This window comes from Liolophura sinensis, chromosome 5, assembly GCF_032854445.1.
Source record: "Liolophura sinensis isolate JHLJ2023 chromosome 5, CUHK_Ljap_v2, whole genome shotgun sequence".
NCBI lineage: Eukaryota > Metazoa > Mollusca > Polyplacophora > Chitonida > Chitonidae > Liolophura > Liolophura sinensis.
In genome coordinates this window covers 13061286-13081507 of record NC_088299.1, presented here as the reverse complement: position 1 = coordinate 13081507, position 20222 = coordinate 13061286, and the positions used below count along the sequence as shown (strand labels likewise).

General features: G+C 38.3%; 1 protein-coding gene across 1 annotated transcript in view; it reads right to left on the bottom strand.

The window, feature by feature from the left end:
• LOC135465828 (O-acyltransferase like protein-like) overlaps positions 1-19565 on the bottom strand; it is a 31797-nt gene extending 12232 nt beyond the window's left edge. Inside the window, exons 1-7 of the mRNA XM_064743183.1 lie at positions 17868-19565; positions 13414-13628; positions 12539-12629; positions 11232-11322; positions 10233-10507; positions 9214-9402; positions 8616-8709 (exon numbers count right to left, since the gene is read on the bottom strand). Of these exons, the coding sequence (XP_064599253.1) occupies positions 8616-8709; positions 9214-9402; positions 10233-10507; positions 11232-11322; positions 12539-12629; positions 13414-13628; positions 17868-19431 (2519 nt within the window). The 5' untranslated portion in view covers positions 19432-19565. The remainder of the gene's footprint in view (positions 1-8615; positions 8710-9213; positions 9403-10232; positions 10508-11231; positions 11323-12538; positions 12630-13413; positions 13629-17867) is intronic.
• Between the last annotated feature and the right edge of the window lie 657 nt (positions 19566-20222).

Genomic DNA, 20222 nt, shown 5'->3' with positions numbered 1-20222 from the left:
TAAATGTCACTGAGCTAAGAACATGTTATGGACATAAAAAGTAATTATTGACTTGACACTGATGTTGATCAATTTAAAAAGTTCTGTATGTTCCAGCCAATGTCTTACAAGACATTTAGAAAGAATAGGAAAAGATTTAATATCAGTTTATAATCTTGATAATGTGTCTCTCTATATCTATTGTTGATCAATTTAAAAAGTTCTGTATGTTCCAGCCAATGCCATTGTCTTACAAGACATTTACATAGAATAGGAAAAGATTTAATATCAGTTTATAATCTTGATAATGTGTCTCTCTATATCTCATGTGCTTTGAGGGTCATTTTAATAGATTAGTTGCTGTGCAGTGTAAATCGGCACAAAGACAGAATGAATCCAGATTTGCACATTTTCTGATAAATGTCACATATTATGTTTCATACTGAAGCGGTTCAAGTATTGTATTTGTCTTATGTGCTTTCGTTTCTTATCATGTCTTCTCCTCAAGTAAACGGGTACCTATGAGTGCGACACTATTCACTCACTTTAATCCTGTTCGATATTTAACGTGCAGAGCGAAGCTGGTTAAATGAATAAACCAATCAGGATTCCCTCCCCAGAATATTTATTATGACGAGGAGGGGCCAGCAGTTGACACAAGTACCAAAGAGTTGAGTGTCATATGGGACAGAGTCCCAGTTAAACACAATGCATGGCATAGAAAGTCTCACGAGACTCTTGTCTCAAATTATGCTACCAAAGTTCAGTTGATATATTCTGGTATGTAGTCTCTTTTGGTCCACTTTTGATATCTCAGATAGTTTCTACTTGCACGAGACTGGAGCTGGATTCTCAGGTTTCGTGAGACTGGAAAGTCCCAGAATTTTGGGACTGGGAAAAGTCTCATAAGACTCTTGTCTCACATTATGGTACCAAAGTTCAGGTGATTTATTCTGGCATACAGTCTCTGTGGTCCACTTATGATATCTCAGTTACGTTCCACTTGCACGAGACTGGAGCTGGACTCTCAGGTTTCGTGAGACTGGAAAGTCCCAGAATTTTGGGACTGGGAAAAGTCTCATAAGACTCTTGTCTCACATTATGGTACCAAAGTTCAGGTGATTTATTCTGGCATACAGTCTCTGTGGTCCACTTATGATATCTCAGTTACGTTCCACTTGCACGAGACTGGAGCTGGACTCTCAGGTTTCGTGAGACTGGAGAGTCTCAGAATTTTGGGGCTGGCAAAGATTCTCAGATTTTTTTTGACACTGTATTCCCGGCTTCCTGGGTCTGGTTCCCACCAAGCGTCAACTGTCTCTGAGTTCTCAAACCGGATCACAAATCACTATTCCAGACACTGGGGCTGTTTCCCAATTCACCGTACAAGAATTTTCCCAAGAATACTTACTTACTGAGAATTCTTACCAGCAATTTGGTGTCTACTCCTATTAGATTCCAAGGCCATCTACAGACGCTTATTTATAGATTTTCACATAGTGTGGACGGAGTAATGAACCAAATTAGGAGACTCTGATTGGTCAGAAGGGCAATTTTTGACAGTTTGTAAACACAAATGACAAGATAACGTCATCACAATCGCAACCAAGAAGTCAAAAATAATGGCTTTACTTTGAAGCCAAAATCTAAATGCTAGTGTCTGAAAAGTCCATATTTTTATCCATATTACTCAAAAAGAATAACCAATTTCCACACAAGGGTGTTGAATGATAAATTCCTTTGCAAACTGTGGTGGAAAATGCTGATCCAATTTCTAAAAGCCTATAAGTGTGGGTTCTTAGACACCTTAGTTACCATAAATGTACAAAAATGGCGACAACACAAACTTCTGATTTCAAGGTTGAACTGAGGACAATGCATGTCATATTTCATGTGTGAAACAAGAACGAAAATAGAAGGTAAAGAATTTCCAGATAAGACAATAACATAGGATTTCGTAATTTCTACATTATTATGACTACATTGCTGAAAAATACTTATAATTATTTCAAATATGTAGGAACGCCGATACAACAACAACATTTTACTCGTCCATGAAACAGATAAACGTAAGTTTAAAAACTCCTTACGAGAACAAATGAACATTTTACTGGCAAATATTGACTTTATAAATTAACTAGTATGGTCTCAGATAACGATCTTAACAAAACTTTCGTGAAAATTCATTAAAACATGAATATATGAAACTTCCCTACGTTAAATTTATTTCTTGCTTCCTGCTTCCTGCTTCCTGCTTCCTTAAATCCCGCTACAATATCTTAATCATAATTTCATTTGTCATGGGGTCTAATCTAAACTGATAGCTTCCGAGTCCGTGCTTCTTTGTAGACGTTTAGTCGAAATAAAATGTGTCAATTGAGGTTAGATGTATTATTACTGTACATCTGCCGAAGCCAAACTGCCTTGTACTTAATAAGGTCTCTATTTACGAAGTCTCGATAACAACAAGAAGGCGTCCTGCATTAGGACCGGTTGCTGCCAGGAAATTTGGCAGCAGTATTTTAAAATATTTTTACTTTTTCACCAGTCAGAAGACAAACATCTGTATGTAACAATTATATTTTCACCTTTCCTATTTCGTTGCATGGAACACCCCAATAATTTAAGCTCTCTTTCTTTCTTGTTGTATTTACTTTGGCAGTACATATTTCAAAGCACGGAAGTCTCAAACGGTATGATCTGATTACACAGATGTATAACTGTAGTATTTGTTCCCATTTACTTTGTATTTGTGTAACACGGGCGATTTCTGTCAAGATGTCAGCAAAAAGTAGTGTTCATCGTTTCTGCTTCAATGGAAAGTTGTAGTACACGGTCGGGAGGGGAATTATTTATTATTTTATATTGTTATTCTATAAACTTGGTTTTATATCATTTTATATTTCCAACTAATTAAGTGTAATATAAATATGTAACATTTATACCAAACCTGTCCTTCACGTCGTCAAAACCTGCAATATCACCATTAATATTAATGTCCCTAATATACAATATTTCATTTTTATATCAAGTCTGAAAGTATAATGATGGGGTTTTGGATTATACCATAAGTGTTCTTCTTTGACTTTCCACAAAAAACGTCAGAAGTTTCCAGCGTTTCTTTCTAAATAGGGTTTCTTATTGTCTCCGGGATGTTTTTGACGTACCTATCTTCAATGCTCTTCAATTTATCCCAGTTTACATTTGTAATCGAAATTGTTTGCCATTTATTTTCTTGAATAACGGCCGTTTCATCCACGTTAATTGTAAAAACTGAACAAAAGGGATGATATTAATCATCTCTTGTTACAGCTGGCCTCTCATCCTATCTGGGCCATCGCTCCAAAGAAATTTATAGAATAAACTCTTAGTTTACCTTAAAACTTACAACAGAGGGCAAGGTAGTGATATGAGAACAGTGAGTGGGTGAGTGCTTTGGGTTGAACATCGTACTTATCCATTTTTCAGTCATATGACGACGACGGAGTCCTTACAGTGCAATACTTGTGCAATTCTTGTAATGTACCTTCTTGTTACAGGACGGATTTCCACAGCTCTTTTATCTAGTGCTGCTTCACTGAGACGCCTTACCGAAGGCTGGTAAGGCGCCCCGCCTGAGCCATTATACTGATACAGGTCAATTAGTCGTTGCGCTATTCCTTCAATACTGAACGTCAAGCGAGGAAGTTACAACTTCCTCTTTTAAGGTCTTAGGCGTGACCCGAACCAGGAGTAACCGATGTGAGACGAATCATTTTTGGAGAGTGCCAAAGAATTAATAACCGTTAGTTTTTAGGAGAGTAGGGTTGATTAATTGAAGTTGTTGACGTCTCCATTCAAGTGACTGATGTGTGCCACAAACAATACAAGGACATGAATGGAACAATACATGCTAAATAACAGAGATCAAGAAGATGTCACAGGAGTGCCACAGAAAATAGGTAAAGCAAAGGGCACAACAGGTTCAAGTACATCCAATTAAGTAATCATGCAAGATTAAGCGACATGCATTTAAACACTTAGCGACAGCTTTGAGAATATTACCACGGCTTCTGATAGTCCAGGAGCTAGCAGAGGCTTATCGGTCATGTTGCGTACGAAAGGTTTGACACATTGAACATGCAGAACTATGTATGAAAACATCAAAATGGTGATTCTTTAGTGCGGCAGCCGTGCACAGCCCTCTAGGGGTGTGGTGGAAAGTACCCCAAATTAATTTTTAACGGCCACGAATGTACTTATTTTATACCTTCCTTATGATAACCTGATCACTAAAAGCTAATTCTCACGTTCCCAGCTCATGCAATAAGCCACTTAAGAAATGTCTAATTAATACTAACTATAACTTTTATCTTTTATCTATAACTTCTGAAATTTTTTTACCAAAAGATACCTTTAGATGTGCTAATTATAAAATGGTAATTCCTTAGTTCCAGCTCCATACTAAAAACCATTTAAGAACTGGTCAAAGGTCAATATTTGTGGTAAATTGCCTTAAAACAAGGGCATCGGTTACAACTTAGTACAAGGATGAAACTTATTTTAAACATTCTTCAAGACAACCTGATCGCTATAATCCAATTCTTAATTCCCCAGGTCATGCACTAAGCACCTTGGAACAGCCTAATTAACGCTCATTATGGCTTTTATTGGTTATGTCGCTTACGAGGAATTTTTTTTTTACCAAAAGATACCTTGAGATATGCTAATTATAAAAATTGTAATTCTTAAGTTCCAACTCCATGCTAAAAAACCATTTAAGAACGGGTCAAGGATCAATACTTGGGTTAAATTACCTTAAAACAAGGGTGTCAGTCACAACTGAATATGAGTCAAGGCAGCCTGATTACTGATCGCTAATTCTTAAGTGGTCATCTTATGTACTAATTAGCGTCAAAGGTGATTTTTCCTATATCTAGTATGAGAATGATTTTTTGACGGAAACGTGCTTGAGGTATACTGATTTTAAAATGCTAATGAAGATCCAACATGTACATTTAAGAACAGATCAAACAGATCTGACTTGTATTTAATAATACAATTTCGTGCTCTTCGTGCTCCGGAGCAGCGCCGAACATCGCCACGTGCCTGGCAAACCGTAGGTAATAAAGCCGCAGCCTGAACAGCGTGACTTTGATTTGAATACCAGTGAAGGCTTTAATATAATGAGCCAAGCCGCTGGAGAACCACCTAATCAACGATTTTAGGACACATATTTGCAATGTCGGTTACGCAGGTGAACTTGTGCAACAAGATGCATCAGGATATGGTTATTATGAAATGGTATTCAATTATTTGTTCTGAATGCACTAAGAATGGACCAGCTTTACTGGAATGGATTAAATTATTTTTTGGAACGGAATAGGTTGAACATTTCACAATAACCCAATCGGGTACATGATAGAAAGTCGCTTAAAAAAACCAATAAAATCTGATCAGAAGATATGAGAAGTCGGCAATTATTTTTGAATGTCAAATGCACATCGAATTACTTCTGGACATCCTTGCCTGTGTCTTTTCGGGAGAATGATAGATCCACGCTAGTCCTCGTGGGTTTATTTTTTTTTCCTTCTACATTTGTCAAGAACAGAAGAAGTTCCAACTTCAACATGCAAATACAAACTGCACAGTAACAACAACACTTGCCGACACAGTGGTTCCAGATTGAATACAACGTGATTAGGATGATAAGGGAAGTCATCAGAGGAAGTCTCGACTTCAGATTGTCTGAGTTGTACTGCACGTCAAGTACGTCCCAGTCATGTACCTATATCTCAGATGTACATCAGAAATGTGGCAAAAAATCAACACCTAGAAGATGTGCCTCAGGTACATCTTAGAAAATTTGAAAATTAAATAAAACCCCTAATAAATGATGTATCCCAGGTACACCTTAGAAACTTTGAGAGTTTTTGATTATAACTTACTGGTCATGTACCTCAGGTACACCTCAGCCACTTTTTACAAGTTTTAACAAGAGATCAGATTTACATATTACTTCAGACAAAATGGTGAGTACAAATTCGCAAGTATTTTTGTGCAAAAGAAAATTTTTTACTAAATAAATATAAGCCTTTGTCTCGCCCTATAATGACTTGCTATTCAGTGCACAGATATTGACCAATCAGAGCATGGATATATTTGCCCCTGATTATTCCAAGATGGCTGCACTGAACTGAACAATATTCAAGGAACCGTTTTAAAAGGCATAGAAACGCAAATTTTGATCAAGCAGCTAGAAAACCTCATGTAAAGTATATAACTGTTGTTGTTGTGAGTCAGTTGAGGTTTACAGATGCTGTAAACAAAGAACAACATTCACTTACAAACTTTCTTAAATTTATGTATAATTTATAGAAATAATTTATATCAAAATAAAAGTGAAACCAGTGTACAACCACCTGGTCTATAAGAATGCACCTCAGCTATGTCTCAGTTGTACCTCGGGTACACCTCAGGCATCAGATTTTAACGCATTATTTACAATGTTCACCTCCACTGAGGTGTGCTGTAGGTGTACTTGAGGTACTAATTTGCATAATTTGTAGTACCTCAGATACACTTTCAGTGCACCTCAGATACAGCTCAAAAATACCTGAAACACACCTCAGATCAGATATGCTACACCCTAATGATACACCTCAGATGAACCTCAAGTATACCTCGTTTCCACCTTATAAGGGTAAGGGTTTAGCTACCAGATGGTCACGCGTAACTGGTGAAATACCGCATCTTGTCAGGTAATCTATTCTAGCTGATCATGTAAATGCATAAATAGCAGTAAATTACACGCCCCCTGGACGACTTGTTAATCGAAGAAATCCTAGGCCGAGACGTCTTTCCTAATCTTTTGTTTGAGTCCCATTCAGATAATAAATATTTTTCTAATAATTTTCTGTTGCTAGCTCTGAATTAAGTGAAGTGAATCTTAAGGAGAAAATTTAGTCATATTAACCAATTGTCATATTGTTTCCTATTGTTGTTAATACATTTTCAGTATGACATGTCACTGTGTAGCTTGTTTTTGCATCTTAGAGTTGAGAACTCCATCTCTTCCTGACAAATGTAGACCGTAGAACAATATACCCACGAGGAGTAACGTCAAGCTGTCATTCTCCAGAAAAGATTCAAAAATCATTCCAAGTGCAATTGACATTTAAAAGTAATGGCAATCTTCTCGCATTTTCTGTTCAGATTTGGTTAAAAAAAAACAAACGATTTTCAATCCTGTATCTAATTGGGTTATTGTGATTATGCCTTTTCAGAAAACGATTCCTGCCAGTCCATTCAATCTGGTCCATTCTTACAAGCCATTCAGCACAAAGGATTGAAGACATTAAGAATTACCATTTTATAATGACCATATCCTGGTGCATCTTGAGTAACCGACATTACCAACAGTTGTCACAAAAGCGTTAATTATGTGATTATTCAGCGGCTTTGTTCATTATATTAAAGCCCTGACTCGTGTTCCATTAAGCTGGCGATGTTTAGCCTACGATTTGCCATGCACCTGGTGATGGTCGGCACTCCTCCAGAACAATGAACACACATTCTGCTGTATTATTAAATACAAGTCACCTAAATGCATGTATTTATAAATCTAGACCATTAGCTACAGAACGGCAGTCCTTCTGCCTTGGTCGGCAGATAACTTTTGATCCGTTGTTAAGTGTATATGTGCATATTGAAACTTCATTAGCAATTGTCGTCAAAAATTAATTCTCGCACTCAACATAACATGGGGAAAATCATAACAGACGTTAATTAGTGGTTTAGTACACACGCTGAACAGTTACGAATTGACATTGACAAATCCGATAAAAGTCATAATTAGCGTTAATTGTACGGTTCTTAAGTGACTTTGTGCATGACCTAGGAACTTAAGAATTGGCTTTTAGCGATCAGGTTGTCTGTAGGAATGTATAAAATAAGTTTCATCCTCGTACTAGTCGTGACCGATACCCTTGTTTTAAGGTAATTCAGCCCAAATATTGACCTTTGACCACTTCTTAAATTTTTTTAGCATGGAGTTGGAACTTAAGAATTAACATTTTATAATTAGCATATCTCAAGGCATCTTTTGGTAAAACAAATTTTCAAATTTCGCGACATGACCGATACAAGTCATAATTAACGTTAATTAGACCGTTCTTAAGTGGCTAAGTGCACGGGCAGAGAGCTTAAAGAATTAGATATTAGTGATCATGTCGACATAAGGAATATATAAAATGAATTTCATTTGCATTTGTGATTGTGACCAATAAAATTAGTTTTGGGGTACTTTCTACCCCAACCCTAGCGGGCTGTGCACGGCTGCCACACTTAAGAATCACCATTTTGGCGTCACACAGGATTCTGTATGTTCAGGGTGTCAAACCTTTCGTTCGCCACCTGACCGATAAACCTCTGCTGGCTCCCGGATTATTACCATAACACAGGGTTGTATTTAGATACGGTATTTCACGATGACGAGACTTTCATTTACATTTATTCGCTGTTAGCTGGTCTATTCCGTCCTACCAATAAAACTATGACCCCGTGTTTAACGCGAATCTGGTGACATTGTAACAGAAAACGTTATCATATGTTTGATGTTTCATGAACTTAGTGCTCAAGACAATTTTTTACTTTACCTTAACAGGAAGAACGTGTCCACGGAAAATGTCCCATAAATAATCGGCATAAACGTGAAACGCTGCAGATATTTCGTGGCATCTAACATATTTTCTGAAAGGTGAGCAAATGTACATGATGTATGAACAAATACATCATGGCTCAGATCCCTATGTCAGGGAAAATACTGATTTGTTGCAAATCTAAAAATGTTTTACACGAGGATTTAAGACTTCTATACAAGGATTTACATCACTGCCACGGCAAGACACTAATAAACACTACGATGATTTTATAATCAACAGTTTTTTGAAACAAAATATGTTTTAGCTATTCGCTGGAATCTTGTTGTGCATTTTCTAGACAAATAGAATACATGCTTATTAAGTGTTAATAGGAATAAAGCTTGAAACAGCGTTTTCAGTTTCATTCTTGATATACATGTTTTCATCCCTTAAAAACCTGCTCACCTAAGTGGAGAATTCTTGAGTTTTATGTGAACACTAATCAAATAATAACCAAATGACTAAATAAATAAATGACTAAATAAATAAATGACTAAATAAATAAATAAGTAAGTAAATAAATAAATAAATAAATAAATAAATAAATAAATACCTGCGGTCTGGTTGTCAGATATGGAGAAGATTCCAAAGTAGAATGTATGGCAGAGCATAATCCAGGCCATGCTGAGGTAGCGGATTCCGTGTATACATGTGATCGAGCCTTTAGAGTGAGATGCCGCCAGAACTTTGGGCACATTAGACACAATGGAGAAGGACGTGAAGATTCTCACCACAATACTTTCTACAATACAAAGAACAATCGATTGATTAATTTGTTTATTTGATTGGTGTTTTACGTCATACTAATGAATATTTTACTTCTACGACAGAGGCCGGCATTATGGTGAGAGGAACCCGGGTAGAACCCCACGGAAGCGAACAACTGAGGATACAGCTATGCGTATCGCTTGACAAGGATGAAGAGCCTGATTTACGGTTTAAATTGATTTGCTGAGAACGTAAAAGCTATTTTGTGGCTGTCTATCAAAAACATTGGAACCTGCAATACCTTCTTCTAATCAGCGCAATGATAACTCGGGTCCAAGCTGGATTGGCCACGAATCTCTAGTAATACATGAGTAATACGTTACCAGTTTGCCCAGGAATGTCCAGTGCTACACGACAAGAGTGGACACTAAGCTACACTGTTTTGGTTCAAAATACTTCACGTGGAAAGGTTCCACAATATACTTAAAGATTATTTGAAAGATACATTTAGTTTTACGGTGTACTGACGTCGGGCGTGTTTATTCATATCTCTTGAGTCGGACGGATTCTGATACCTGCCGAAGAAATGGTTTATTCCGACCACTCCCTTTTTATAACTTTGATTTTATTGTCGTATAAAGTGAAACACTCTTCCCTACAACTTTGAACGATGAATAATTATATAAATACATAAATAAATCCAGACTAGAATTACAAAATTGTTGCATCACCTGCATGATCTTATTGCAAACCTTTGACGGCTGGGTACAGCGAATTAAAACGAACATTTGTATCAAAAAAAGTATAGATATATATATGCCTCGCTATATATGTTGACTTTGTTTAAATGATCTTGTTCCTTACGAGATTTGGGAGACTTGTGCTTCGTGCTGAGTTGCCCACTCTCAACAGCACTTTTGTCACTGATGTCACCATTTTCTCTACGCTGATTGGTAAATGTGGAAAGCTCATAGACCTTTGTGACGTCACGTTCGTCTGAAACATATCCGCCGTTAACCACACCGTTCGTCTGTTTCTTCTCAGATACATCGCTGCTATTTGCGTCGTTCTTGCCGTTATAAATGACATCAACAGCAGTTCCGGCGATGATTAAAAAGATGAGAAAGGCGAGGACGCCGCTGGGAAGAAAACAAAACAGGACGATTAGTTAATTTACCGGATTTGTCTTACCCTCATAATCCATATGCATCGGATGTAAAAAAACATTGTTTACGTTTTTTTTCTATTGTTTCAAGCAAAAACATCAAAGGAAAATTGATCAACGCAAGAAAAAAAAGAAGAAAAATACGAAATAATTTTAGAAGGGTTTAATTTTAGAATGAATTCTAGACGCATGTAAATATGATATTATTATCCATATAATGCATTTAGTGTATTCAGTAGTTTTTGCATTATATAGTTTTGCCTAATGTCTGAATGCTTTATTAATGTTGACATTTCCACTGTAAACGGTCACAAATGTTACCACTATATCTTTGTTCTATTTGCTTAAGGGAGGAAAACTATATAGCGTTATATATAAAGGGGCTGACATCCTAACAGTTATATACTGGTTTAGAGTCATGCGTGGGCTCAGTGATAATAATAAAGTTGAGTTATCAACAGGTAAATATAAAAAGTTTCACCCAAACATTAAAAGGATTGACAGACCCCTATAAGTGGGTCGAAAGTTTGTTAAACCTTTAAATTTCTGTGCTGATGCCTTAACTTCATGATTATCCTAACAGATGATTTTAACCAAGCAATAAGGTAAAGATATGAGGTCTTCTTATGTAATTTTTAACTTAAACGTTTTCAAAGCTAGGCGCAAATTACGGGAAACGGTCTTTTACTAATACTTACATGGCGGCTGACGCGGAAGGATCGTCTTTCACCTGAGGACTACTTCCACAATACACCTCCTGTATATCCAGATTAAACCGCGACAGCAGCCCTGAGGTCGATAAACATGTAAGTTTCATTATCAAAACAGTTTAAAATGGGATAAAGCAAAAATGTAAATTAAATTTAAATGGTATATAACACGTGGACAGGTTGTGTCTACCCATGCAAATTGCAGTCAGTCTTAGTTTCCCTGCCCATGGTTACCTTTGGCGTAAAAATATACTGTCTCCAGAATTAAAAATCAAATTTGCACTCGTAATTCAGCCCTGCACATATTCCATACAGCTTTTCATGGCCATCACGGAAAACTCTCTTTCATAAATTTTCTTTAAACAGGTACACAGATATGGCGCTTGGAAGGGTCATGCGAAATAAGCTGATTTTAAGCATAAATCCCAAAAGACCACGGATGCCCCAAAACGTGTAGGCATGAACACGAACAGAATTCAAGCTCGTCACATAAACACATATACATCTCAAACAACTGTTTCAGGTTACAAACATCGCTCATGTTATTACAGGTATTTATTCAGTATTCCGTTATTATAAGGATGGATTTATATACATGACTGGCATCTATCGACGGAAACACTAAGGCCAACAACCAAGGACGATGTGCAATAATTGGTCAGCATGGAACTGTCACTTTCCCTGCTCGCCTGTTACATCAGCTATGTTGCGTAACCAGAGGTGGGTGATACCAGCGCCATACCTATAGGACGTTAGCTTGTTAATGAGGCACAGGGGGATTATCAGCAGGACTGTCTGATGAGGTTGGGTTTGGGTTCAGTTCATTACATCATTAGAGAAGACTCTGACTCCGTTTCATCAAAAATTTCACCTAAATTGTCTTGCTTTAAGCAGAATCTTACAACACTTAAACAATTTACATAGTTTGCCCAAACTCTTCGCAGTTTTGGATTATTTAATTTTTTTGTGCAACTGAATGCGTAGAGGGGATTAAATTACAAAAGAAACACGTTGAAAAAGCTATTCAGACGATATGGATATTCTTCAACTAAAGCCCATGCTGTCCTTTATCGGAGGTTATTTTTTCTAAACCTTGGTTTTCATCGCATCCATTTTAAAACTCCAATCTGATGTTTGTCAAATTTGTGTAGTGATCCTTGGACCACCCACTAAGCCTATAAGCGTGAATAAAGTCTGAGAAATCTTTGCAAATGCCAAGATTTTGGCGACTCAACTTTCATTCACGTACGTGTCGAATTAAAATACCTGGCTTCAATTAATTTGGTAAGAATTACCTGTAGTCAACACCCCCTTGACATCCGACTCATTACACGTGCTGGGGGCACAGATTCCCCACGACAGCCTCACGGGAATCCCCTTGGTGTCCTGGTAGAAAACAACACAAACAATTCCTTCACTGTTGCTGTTATTTATTTATTTATTTATTTATTTGCGATCAGTATTGATCGGCGTGCTCGATAAATTTTGACATACACATGCATGACGGCAATTGATACAAAAGGAAACCGAACTGCCCGGAATAAAACTGCAGCCCACCTCATGACAAACCTCGTGACAACTAACGGGAGCTGCTGAATGAGAGGGTGGTGGATTAGATCCCGCAACCGTATGACTTGTGTCAGTGTATTTCTGGGAAAATTAAACTGCAGCACTGAGCACATCATTTTGTACTCTGGGTTGCATGGAATATTTCAGGAATATATAATAGCATTTTAGTCTTTAGGGACTACACTTTCCAGATATAGGATAAATTCTAATCCTAAATATTGCTTGATACCACTTCAGGTTCGAACCAGTAACATCAGGCAACAAATCGCTAGCAATACATGTGAATCATCCAGACTACTAGATCAATGTCATCTAACAATTTGAAATATTCATGTGAAATTTCTGTATTTACCATCAATAGGTCAAATTATTGCCTTTCAGTAAATAACAGACACTCAAACGATCTGTTCCTATTTTACCCACTTTTATCATGTGATATGTTTTTAGCTGAAAATATAAAAATACAAAACGATACAAAACACACTAACATCAAACCGATGGGTAATATTCAGTCATTTTCAGGTATTACTATTAGCCTTAACAATACATTTGTTCTTATCACATGGTCATGGGAGTGATTAACAGAAATATTTGCTCTCACCACACCGAGCCCATCGACGAAAGATTTGGGTAGGTTGAAGGTCACTCGGCAGAACTCTCCCTTGAATCTCTCCACTTTGGACGTCATTGGTCCCGTCCCCGCCACCCAGCTGTGCTCCTCAAAAGCCGTCGTTGCTAAGCACTGGTCATAATTTCCAATTTCGTATAGGTTCCCCTTCAATATTCCGGCTCCAGGCTTCCCAAATGCGTCGGCCACTGGGAACACAACAATAAATGGTGTGATTTTGTTTTTTTTTTTAAAATCTCAAATCTTTATTCATTTTACGCTGTAATATTGTAACGTGTATGTTTGGAAGATGGTATAGAGAATACACCATAAAAATTAAAAAGCAGGAAAAAATAAAGACAGAAAAAAACTAGATGGAACATATAAGTATGTGAAAAGAAACTTTGCAGCATTGAACTAGTCTTAGTTTTCGTATTTTCATAGTGTCGTAAACATACCGGGCAAGCTTTCCTTCAATTGTTACCGATATACAAGATAAAATAGCATTTATAGATACACTGCAAGGACTTCAGCAAAAGAATTTGCGGATTGTTGCTGTCCGATATTGCCCGTGTAAAACCAGGTACGTCCAAGCTCTACAGATTCTAAGATTAAGAGTTTGATGTAAAACTCCAAAGCGTGCAGCACCCACCCCTGAAAAAATGAAGTTTAACTGTTAGTGGGTTACAAATAGAATTTTTGGGGTAATGGTGTAGGCAAGACACTTTGTGGAAGGTTGTATGTTAAACTTTCTGTGAAAGGTTGTAGATACAAATCATTTATAGAATGTTGCACGTAAAACCCATTGTCTGGGTTACCTGATTGATGTCGTATACTCAAAAATATTTCAGTTGTCTGACAGCAGTACCCTTACTGCTGCTGGAAATCGGAGTATCCTGGGTAAATCACCACGACTCATCGCCAGGTAACAATCTTGGTGATATAAATCCGCAGCCGAACCAGCGCCCAGAGCTGGATTCGAGCCCTTGACCTCACTCTTCAAGGGCACAGAACAAAGCTTTATCAGAATGAGATATTGATAATTTTTCAGCACAAATGTGTAGATGTACAGGGAGGTGTTTATTTGATTGCTCTACATCTCGATAATCCAGGTCATTATGATCAAGGCTGAACATACACATAAAGATCTATATCAGTTGTCAGATAATCTTTACACGATGGATTGAAAGACAAATCCATTAGGTACAGTACCATAAATGAACGACAAAGTATTACGTTGCAACGACGTTAGGCTTTGGGAACTGTTGAAGGCCTTTATTGCGTATCTCTGGATTTACATGTTATTCCAACATATTCCTGGAGTTTTCGGCACATTTCAAGTACAAATAACACGCATTTTAATACGTATATTCGTGCTTTTATATAAAACAAAACTTGCATATTTATTTATTTATGTGACTGATGTTTTACGATGTGCTCAAGAATGTTTCATTTATATGAGTGTGGTGGAGGTGGGGAACCGGACAGAGCTCGACGGAAACCGACGATCGTCCGCGGGTTGCTGACAGACATTCCCAGATAAGGCAGGAGAGGAAAGCTAGGGTGATCTGGGCTTTGAACTCGCATTGGTGAGAGGCTCTTTTAAAGTAATTTTTGTGTAGAGATTTGCAGAGCAGCGATATGTTCACACTGACATCATGTTTGATGAGATACTGTAAGAGGGTGACTTTTTTCTCAAGCTATATGTACTGTTTCACTTCAGGGCACCATGTACTATAGTGGCCAGGTTTTCAAAATGAGGACAGAACAGTACGACATCTGGGGCATATCCCCGACATCTCGGGTATGCAGACGGTCATTGGTCTTAAGTATATAGTCACTTGACAAAACGGGGCTATCGGTCAACCTTCTGTATAACTTACGACATTTCTAACCCAACATCGGTTTACACCTATTTACATAATGGACTCATAAAGTAGTCGAGGTGTCATTAGGCAATTCTAAATCGTCTACACTTACACTAACTGGATATGATTAACTTTGTAGAGGATCCCACGGGCCGTGTTTGAGGTCAGGTATACGTCACATGATAGCTGGGCTGGGTTGGGAAGGGAGCTGATAGTGGTGTAAAGGGAGGGGGCACTGGCTGGGCTGATGTTAACTGCTGATTCGTCGGTAAAGATATATGCCAGTGACATGTTAGGGGTCGGAAGGGACCTGGAGGGGAAGTGAGAACAGCAAGTTCTGTTTTATCCCTTGTTATGCATCAAACATATAGTTTTTTAAAAGCCCTATAATTAATCAGAGTAGAATGCCTAACATCAGACACACAAATATTCACCAAGTATTCACATCCATGTATACGAAATGCCGCATTAACTATAAAATGAATATCATTTCATGAATATCGTTCATTTCTCATTAGCTGGTAAGAGTTAAAATGTCGTAGAAAGCATAAAGTACCAGCTAAAAATCACATTGGTGTTTTACGCAGTACTCAAGAATATTTCACTTAGACGACAGTCGTCTTTATGGTGTGAGGAAACCGGCCGGAGCCCGGAGGACATCCGCAACCACACATTTTGAGAATATCAGGTTGATGTACATACACGTAAACACGGCCCAACATTTGAGACACCTTAAGCCCATCCAGATGTTATCAAATGTCATTTATATAAGCGAAAATGTTTTATGAAAGCACAGGGAAGCAGTAAGTCGCAAAAATCGCTGCAATTTTGTACTTTTTCTATGTTGTGAAATGACCAAAGCCTTTTTTGGGAGGACTACAGTTATCCCTGGCCTATTATATTTCGCAGATATGTCATTGAAATTTGTTAGGAAATTGTGATTGGAAAATAACTATTTTACGAAGACAGTAGTATATATATAAGATAATATTTTCAACCTCTGAGAAAATATTTCAACATGTTTAAAAGAATCTGCGAAAATCCAAATGAAGCTACTTGCTAATATTCAGGGTATCCTGATGTGGCATCTGTCAGAAACTGTGCATGTCTTTATTTGATCATCTTAGTCCGTATTTTACACAGCACAAGGACAAACCCATCAAAATAATCTCCAGAACACGTAGATTATACAGATCATATCAAGACTACACACTAATTAAATCATTTTGTTATTATATGGCATTATCTTTTACGACAAATAGCATGACTAGAGCATGCAGAAGTTTTCAAATTTTAAACTTAATGACGCAGGCTATGACGCAAAACAAGCCTTGTACATCAATATGAGGCACTCTATTCACATTTTTGGAAATTTCTGACAATAACAATGAATGTAATTTTTGTCGATTACATTTCTTCAGCTGTTTAGCAATATAAAAAGCGATATGCATGTTTTAATTCGTGCCATTGTCTTTGAACATGTTTAGATTAAACCTAATTATTGGTGGTTTTGTATAGGTTGTATATATTCGATGTTTAATAACGATTATTTTGAGCCCTTTATTGTTTGTCTATGTTTAGTACAAACCAAGACTTGGCCTGTAACAAATTTGCAGATATCTAACATCATGAACCTCTAAAGCCACCGTAGTTGAGCATTATCTGGTCAGTTATTATTTAGATACTGGTGCTTCGTTATCTCTGTAGCATGATGTTCATTTGCCTGACAAACAAGCCCATACATGTATTTTATACGGATGCATGTTGTCTGATAACCTTGTAACATAAAACTCATGCACCGATGACTTTATATACGGTTTCACACAAGTGAATGTCTTCAATTTACATATTCTCTGACAATAAAGATATGTACTGAAGTCATCATCACACTGGGAAGTCTCCAATGTTAATTCTGCTTAAAGAGATGGGGTAGGTTTTCAGGACAGGGTATATATATATATATATATATATATATATATATATATATATGTGTGTGTGTGTGTGTGTGTGTGTGTGTGTGTGTGTGTGTGTGTGTGTGTGTGTGTGTATGTATGTTTGTATGTACATGTATATATGTATGTATGTATGTATGTATGAGGTTGAAGGGTAGTACTTGACAATTTTCAGTCATATAATGAGAAGTCACTCGGTACCTTTCTATACACTGTGTCTTCTTGTGACAGGACTTGCATCATGCCGTAGACACCAGGCATGACACCCCACCTAGACACATTATATTGACACCGGGCCAACCAGTCCTACTTCTCAAGGATATACCTCTCAATGTTCACGACATGGTCAAGCCTTCATGAACAGTGAAGGACAATGAGTGAACTCATATGTGTGGCAATAGCCAGGATTTTTGTCAGGGTTCATATGAGAAGAAACCTAGAAGATCTCTCACTAAATCAACTCTCCTCACCAGGTAACTGGCGTTTCATATAGTTAAACACTCCATACATGACGACACGAAGCCGCAGGCGACCTCTTTGGGTGTGGACCTTCGGAAAAACAGCTTATTCCAGCAAGCCAAACAATATTAGATGTAAATAAAATATATTGCATATTATCTGTACTCACTGGCTAACGCCCAAGGTTTCAGGGATACCAGGTTTGTGAGGAGAAAGGCGGTGTCGGCTCTACACTGGGGGCTGACCACAGGAAGGGCTTCACTGGCGCCTTGCATTCCGGACAGGGCGTTGATTTTGGAATATATTTGACCCACGTTGATCTGGGAGAGTATAGCCTTAACGGATTGTCCAGTATCGCTAGGGTCGATCTTCGAATAATCCAAGGATTGAACCTCCTCCAGGATGATGCCACCGATCTGCCAAGTGAGAGGGTTTGCCAGAAAGCGAGGAATGGCGCCGAATGTTATGTTTAACAAGGATGTTGAGATGAGAGACGGAAGCGTTGGTTTTTCGGGAAGAACATTGAATTCATGCAACTTTGCGTAAATGCCCTGCAGCATGCCTATCCAGTTCGTACGAGCGCTGATTGCCTGCACGACTTGTGCAGGATGAAGATGGTTTATCCCTGTAAGATTCACAGTCAACAGTTCCCGCCATATCAGTTCTTCGATATCCCATATCAAAGGATTGTAAGTCCTAAATTTTGAATAAAACCCTTCAAAAATTGTAAGCCAGTCTATTTGCATGGCGAACGCCTGAAAAACCCGTATTATGTTGCTTGTATTAACGCCAGAGAGATTTACAGAAAGCAGCTGTTTCCCTACAAGTCCCAGAAGATCTGAGACAACTGGATACTGTGGCCGGAGTTTAATGTCCACGCCGTTCAGCAGCCGAGGCCAGTTGACTTGGGAAGCGACAGCTCGAAGAACATTACCAGCATTACTTGTGTCCACTCCGGTTAGATTCACTGCCATGAACTCTGTTTCTACGAGATTGGAAATGTCCTGTACTAAAGGATTCCGTATGAATGCTGGCAAAGTGACCATCGTGAAATTTAACAGCATGGATTCCAGTTTGGACTTCAATGAAGGGCTGTCCGGAATGGCTGAATTATTCTTCATCAGCTCGTAATACTTAGCCAGTATGTTTGAGTAGGATAATCGAGATATCGCTGATTTGACAATGTCTCCAGCATCGCTCATGTTAACCCCCGTGAAATTCACACGACCCATTTCAGCAATAACGGCATCAATTGTACCATGGACAACTTTACTCTCCAGGACTTTGGGAAACTCCTGCAGCAACACTTTCAAAGACTGGTTTATGACCGTTAGAAAGGCACTGTTTGAGAACCAGTTCAAGTCAAAGTAGCTTTTAAGTGTATTAACGAGTGGCATGAATAGCGCCAATTTGTCCATGTTTAGCCGAATCATGCTTGCTATAAAGTCTGGATCTAAAGGGAAAGCAGCGGCGGTAGTTCCAGGTGTCGGTGGAGCTGCCCGAGGGTAGGATACTTCATGTTTATGAGAAGCTGCCTCTGGTATCAGTGTTGTTTTATCCTGTAAGGTTTCTCCAGCCAACAATCTGGACTTCTCGGTCAAAAACGTGTGGTGTTTTGAGGTATCCCTAGCCCATTTGGAGATCTGCTTAACGCCATTCACAGTGGTTGCTGGTAGAACAAAGCACAACAGAAGACAAACAAGGATCTGCTGCTTTGCCTTGCAGACCGCCATTCTAGTTGTTTCGTCTCCTCTTGTTCTTGAATAGCTCGTCTGACTTTAGGCCAGCTGTGTAAAACAGTTCGTACTTTTCAGCCTCGCTTTGTTGACTCTTGTCCGAAACAAGATCACAAGATGCCTGTGTATCGGTGTCCTGCAGCACTTGTCTGTCAAATCCATGTGAGTTATCTTTTAGACGACGAGCAACCGATAAACAACACGGGCTCTCGGTTAGGGGAGGGGACCTTAACGTGTCACTGTTAGCCTGGTTTTGTTAGGTGTCAATGCCTTATCAAGGATCAAGTGTGTTCAAACAGAGCGTGTATACACATGGAGACGTATATATCGCAGTCTAACTACACATGCACAGAAAGTTAAAAAAAAACCTATCACCTCAACCTTTAACTGTGTAACTGTGTTACACATGTCATTTGTCCTAATGGTTAGAGCGTCCGCCTTGAAGTCGGGAGACCCGGGATGAAACCAAAGATTCTTAAAAAATGGTGCATGAAACTCAGCACTAAATGTTAGAGCAAGGAAACAGAGCTGGTTGACCCGGTGTCAGTATAATGTAACTGGGTGTCACGTCGGGTATCTTCTGCATGATACTTCAGTGACGGCAATACGTTTGGCGGCATGGACTCGCCCTGCCAGAAGAAGATAAGTAGATGTACACACAGCTAATGCTTCCGCCTTGTCATAAAGTACGACATAAAACCCCGAGCACACAGACATAGATATCGCGTGCGTAGACTACAGTGAAAAACACGTAGAATTATACTTTTGAAAATCTCCGTTATGACAAC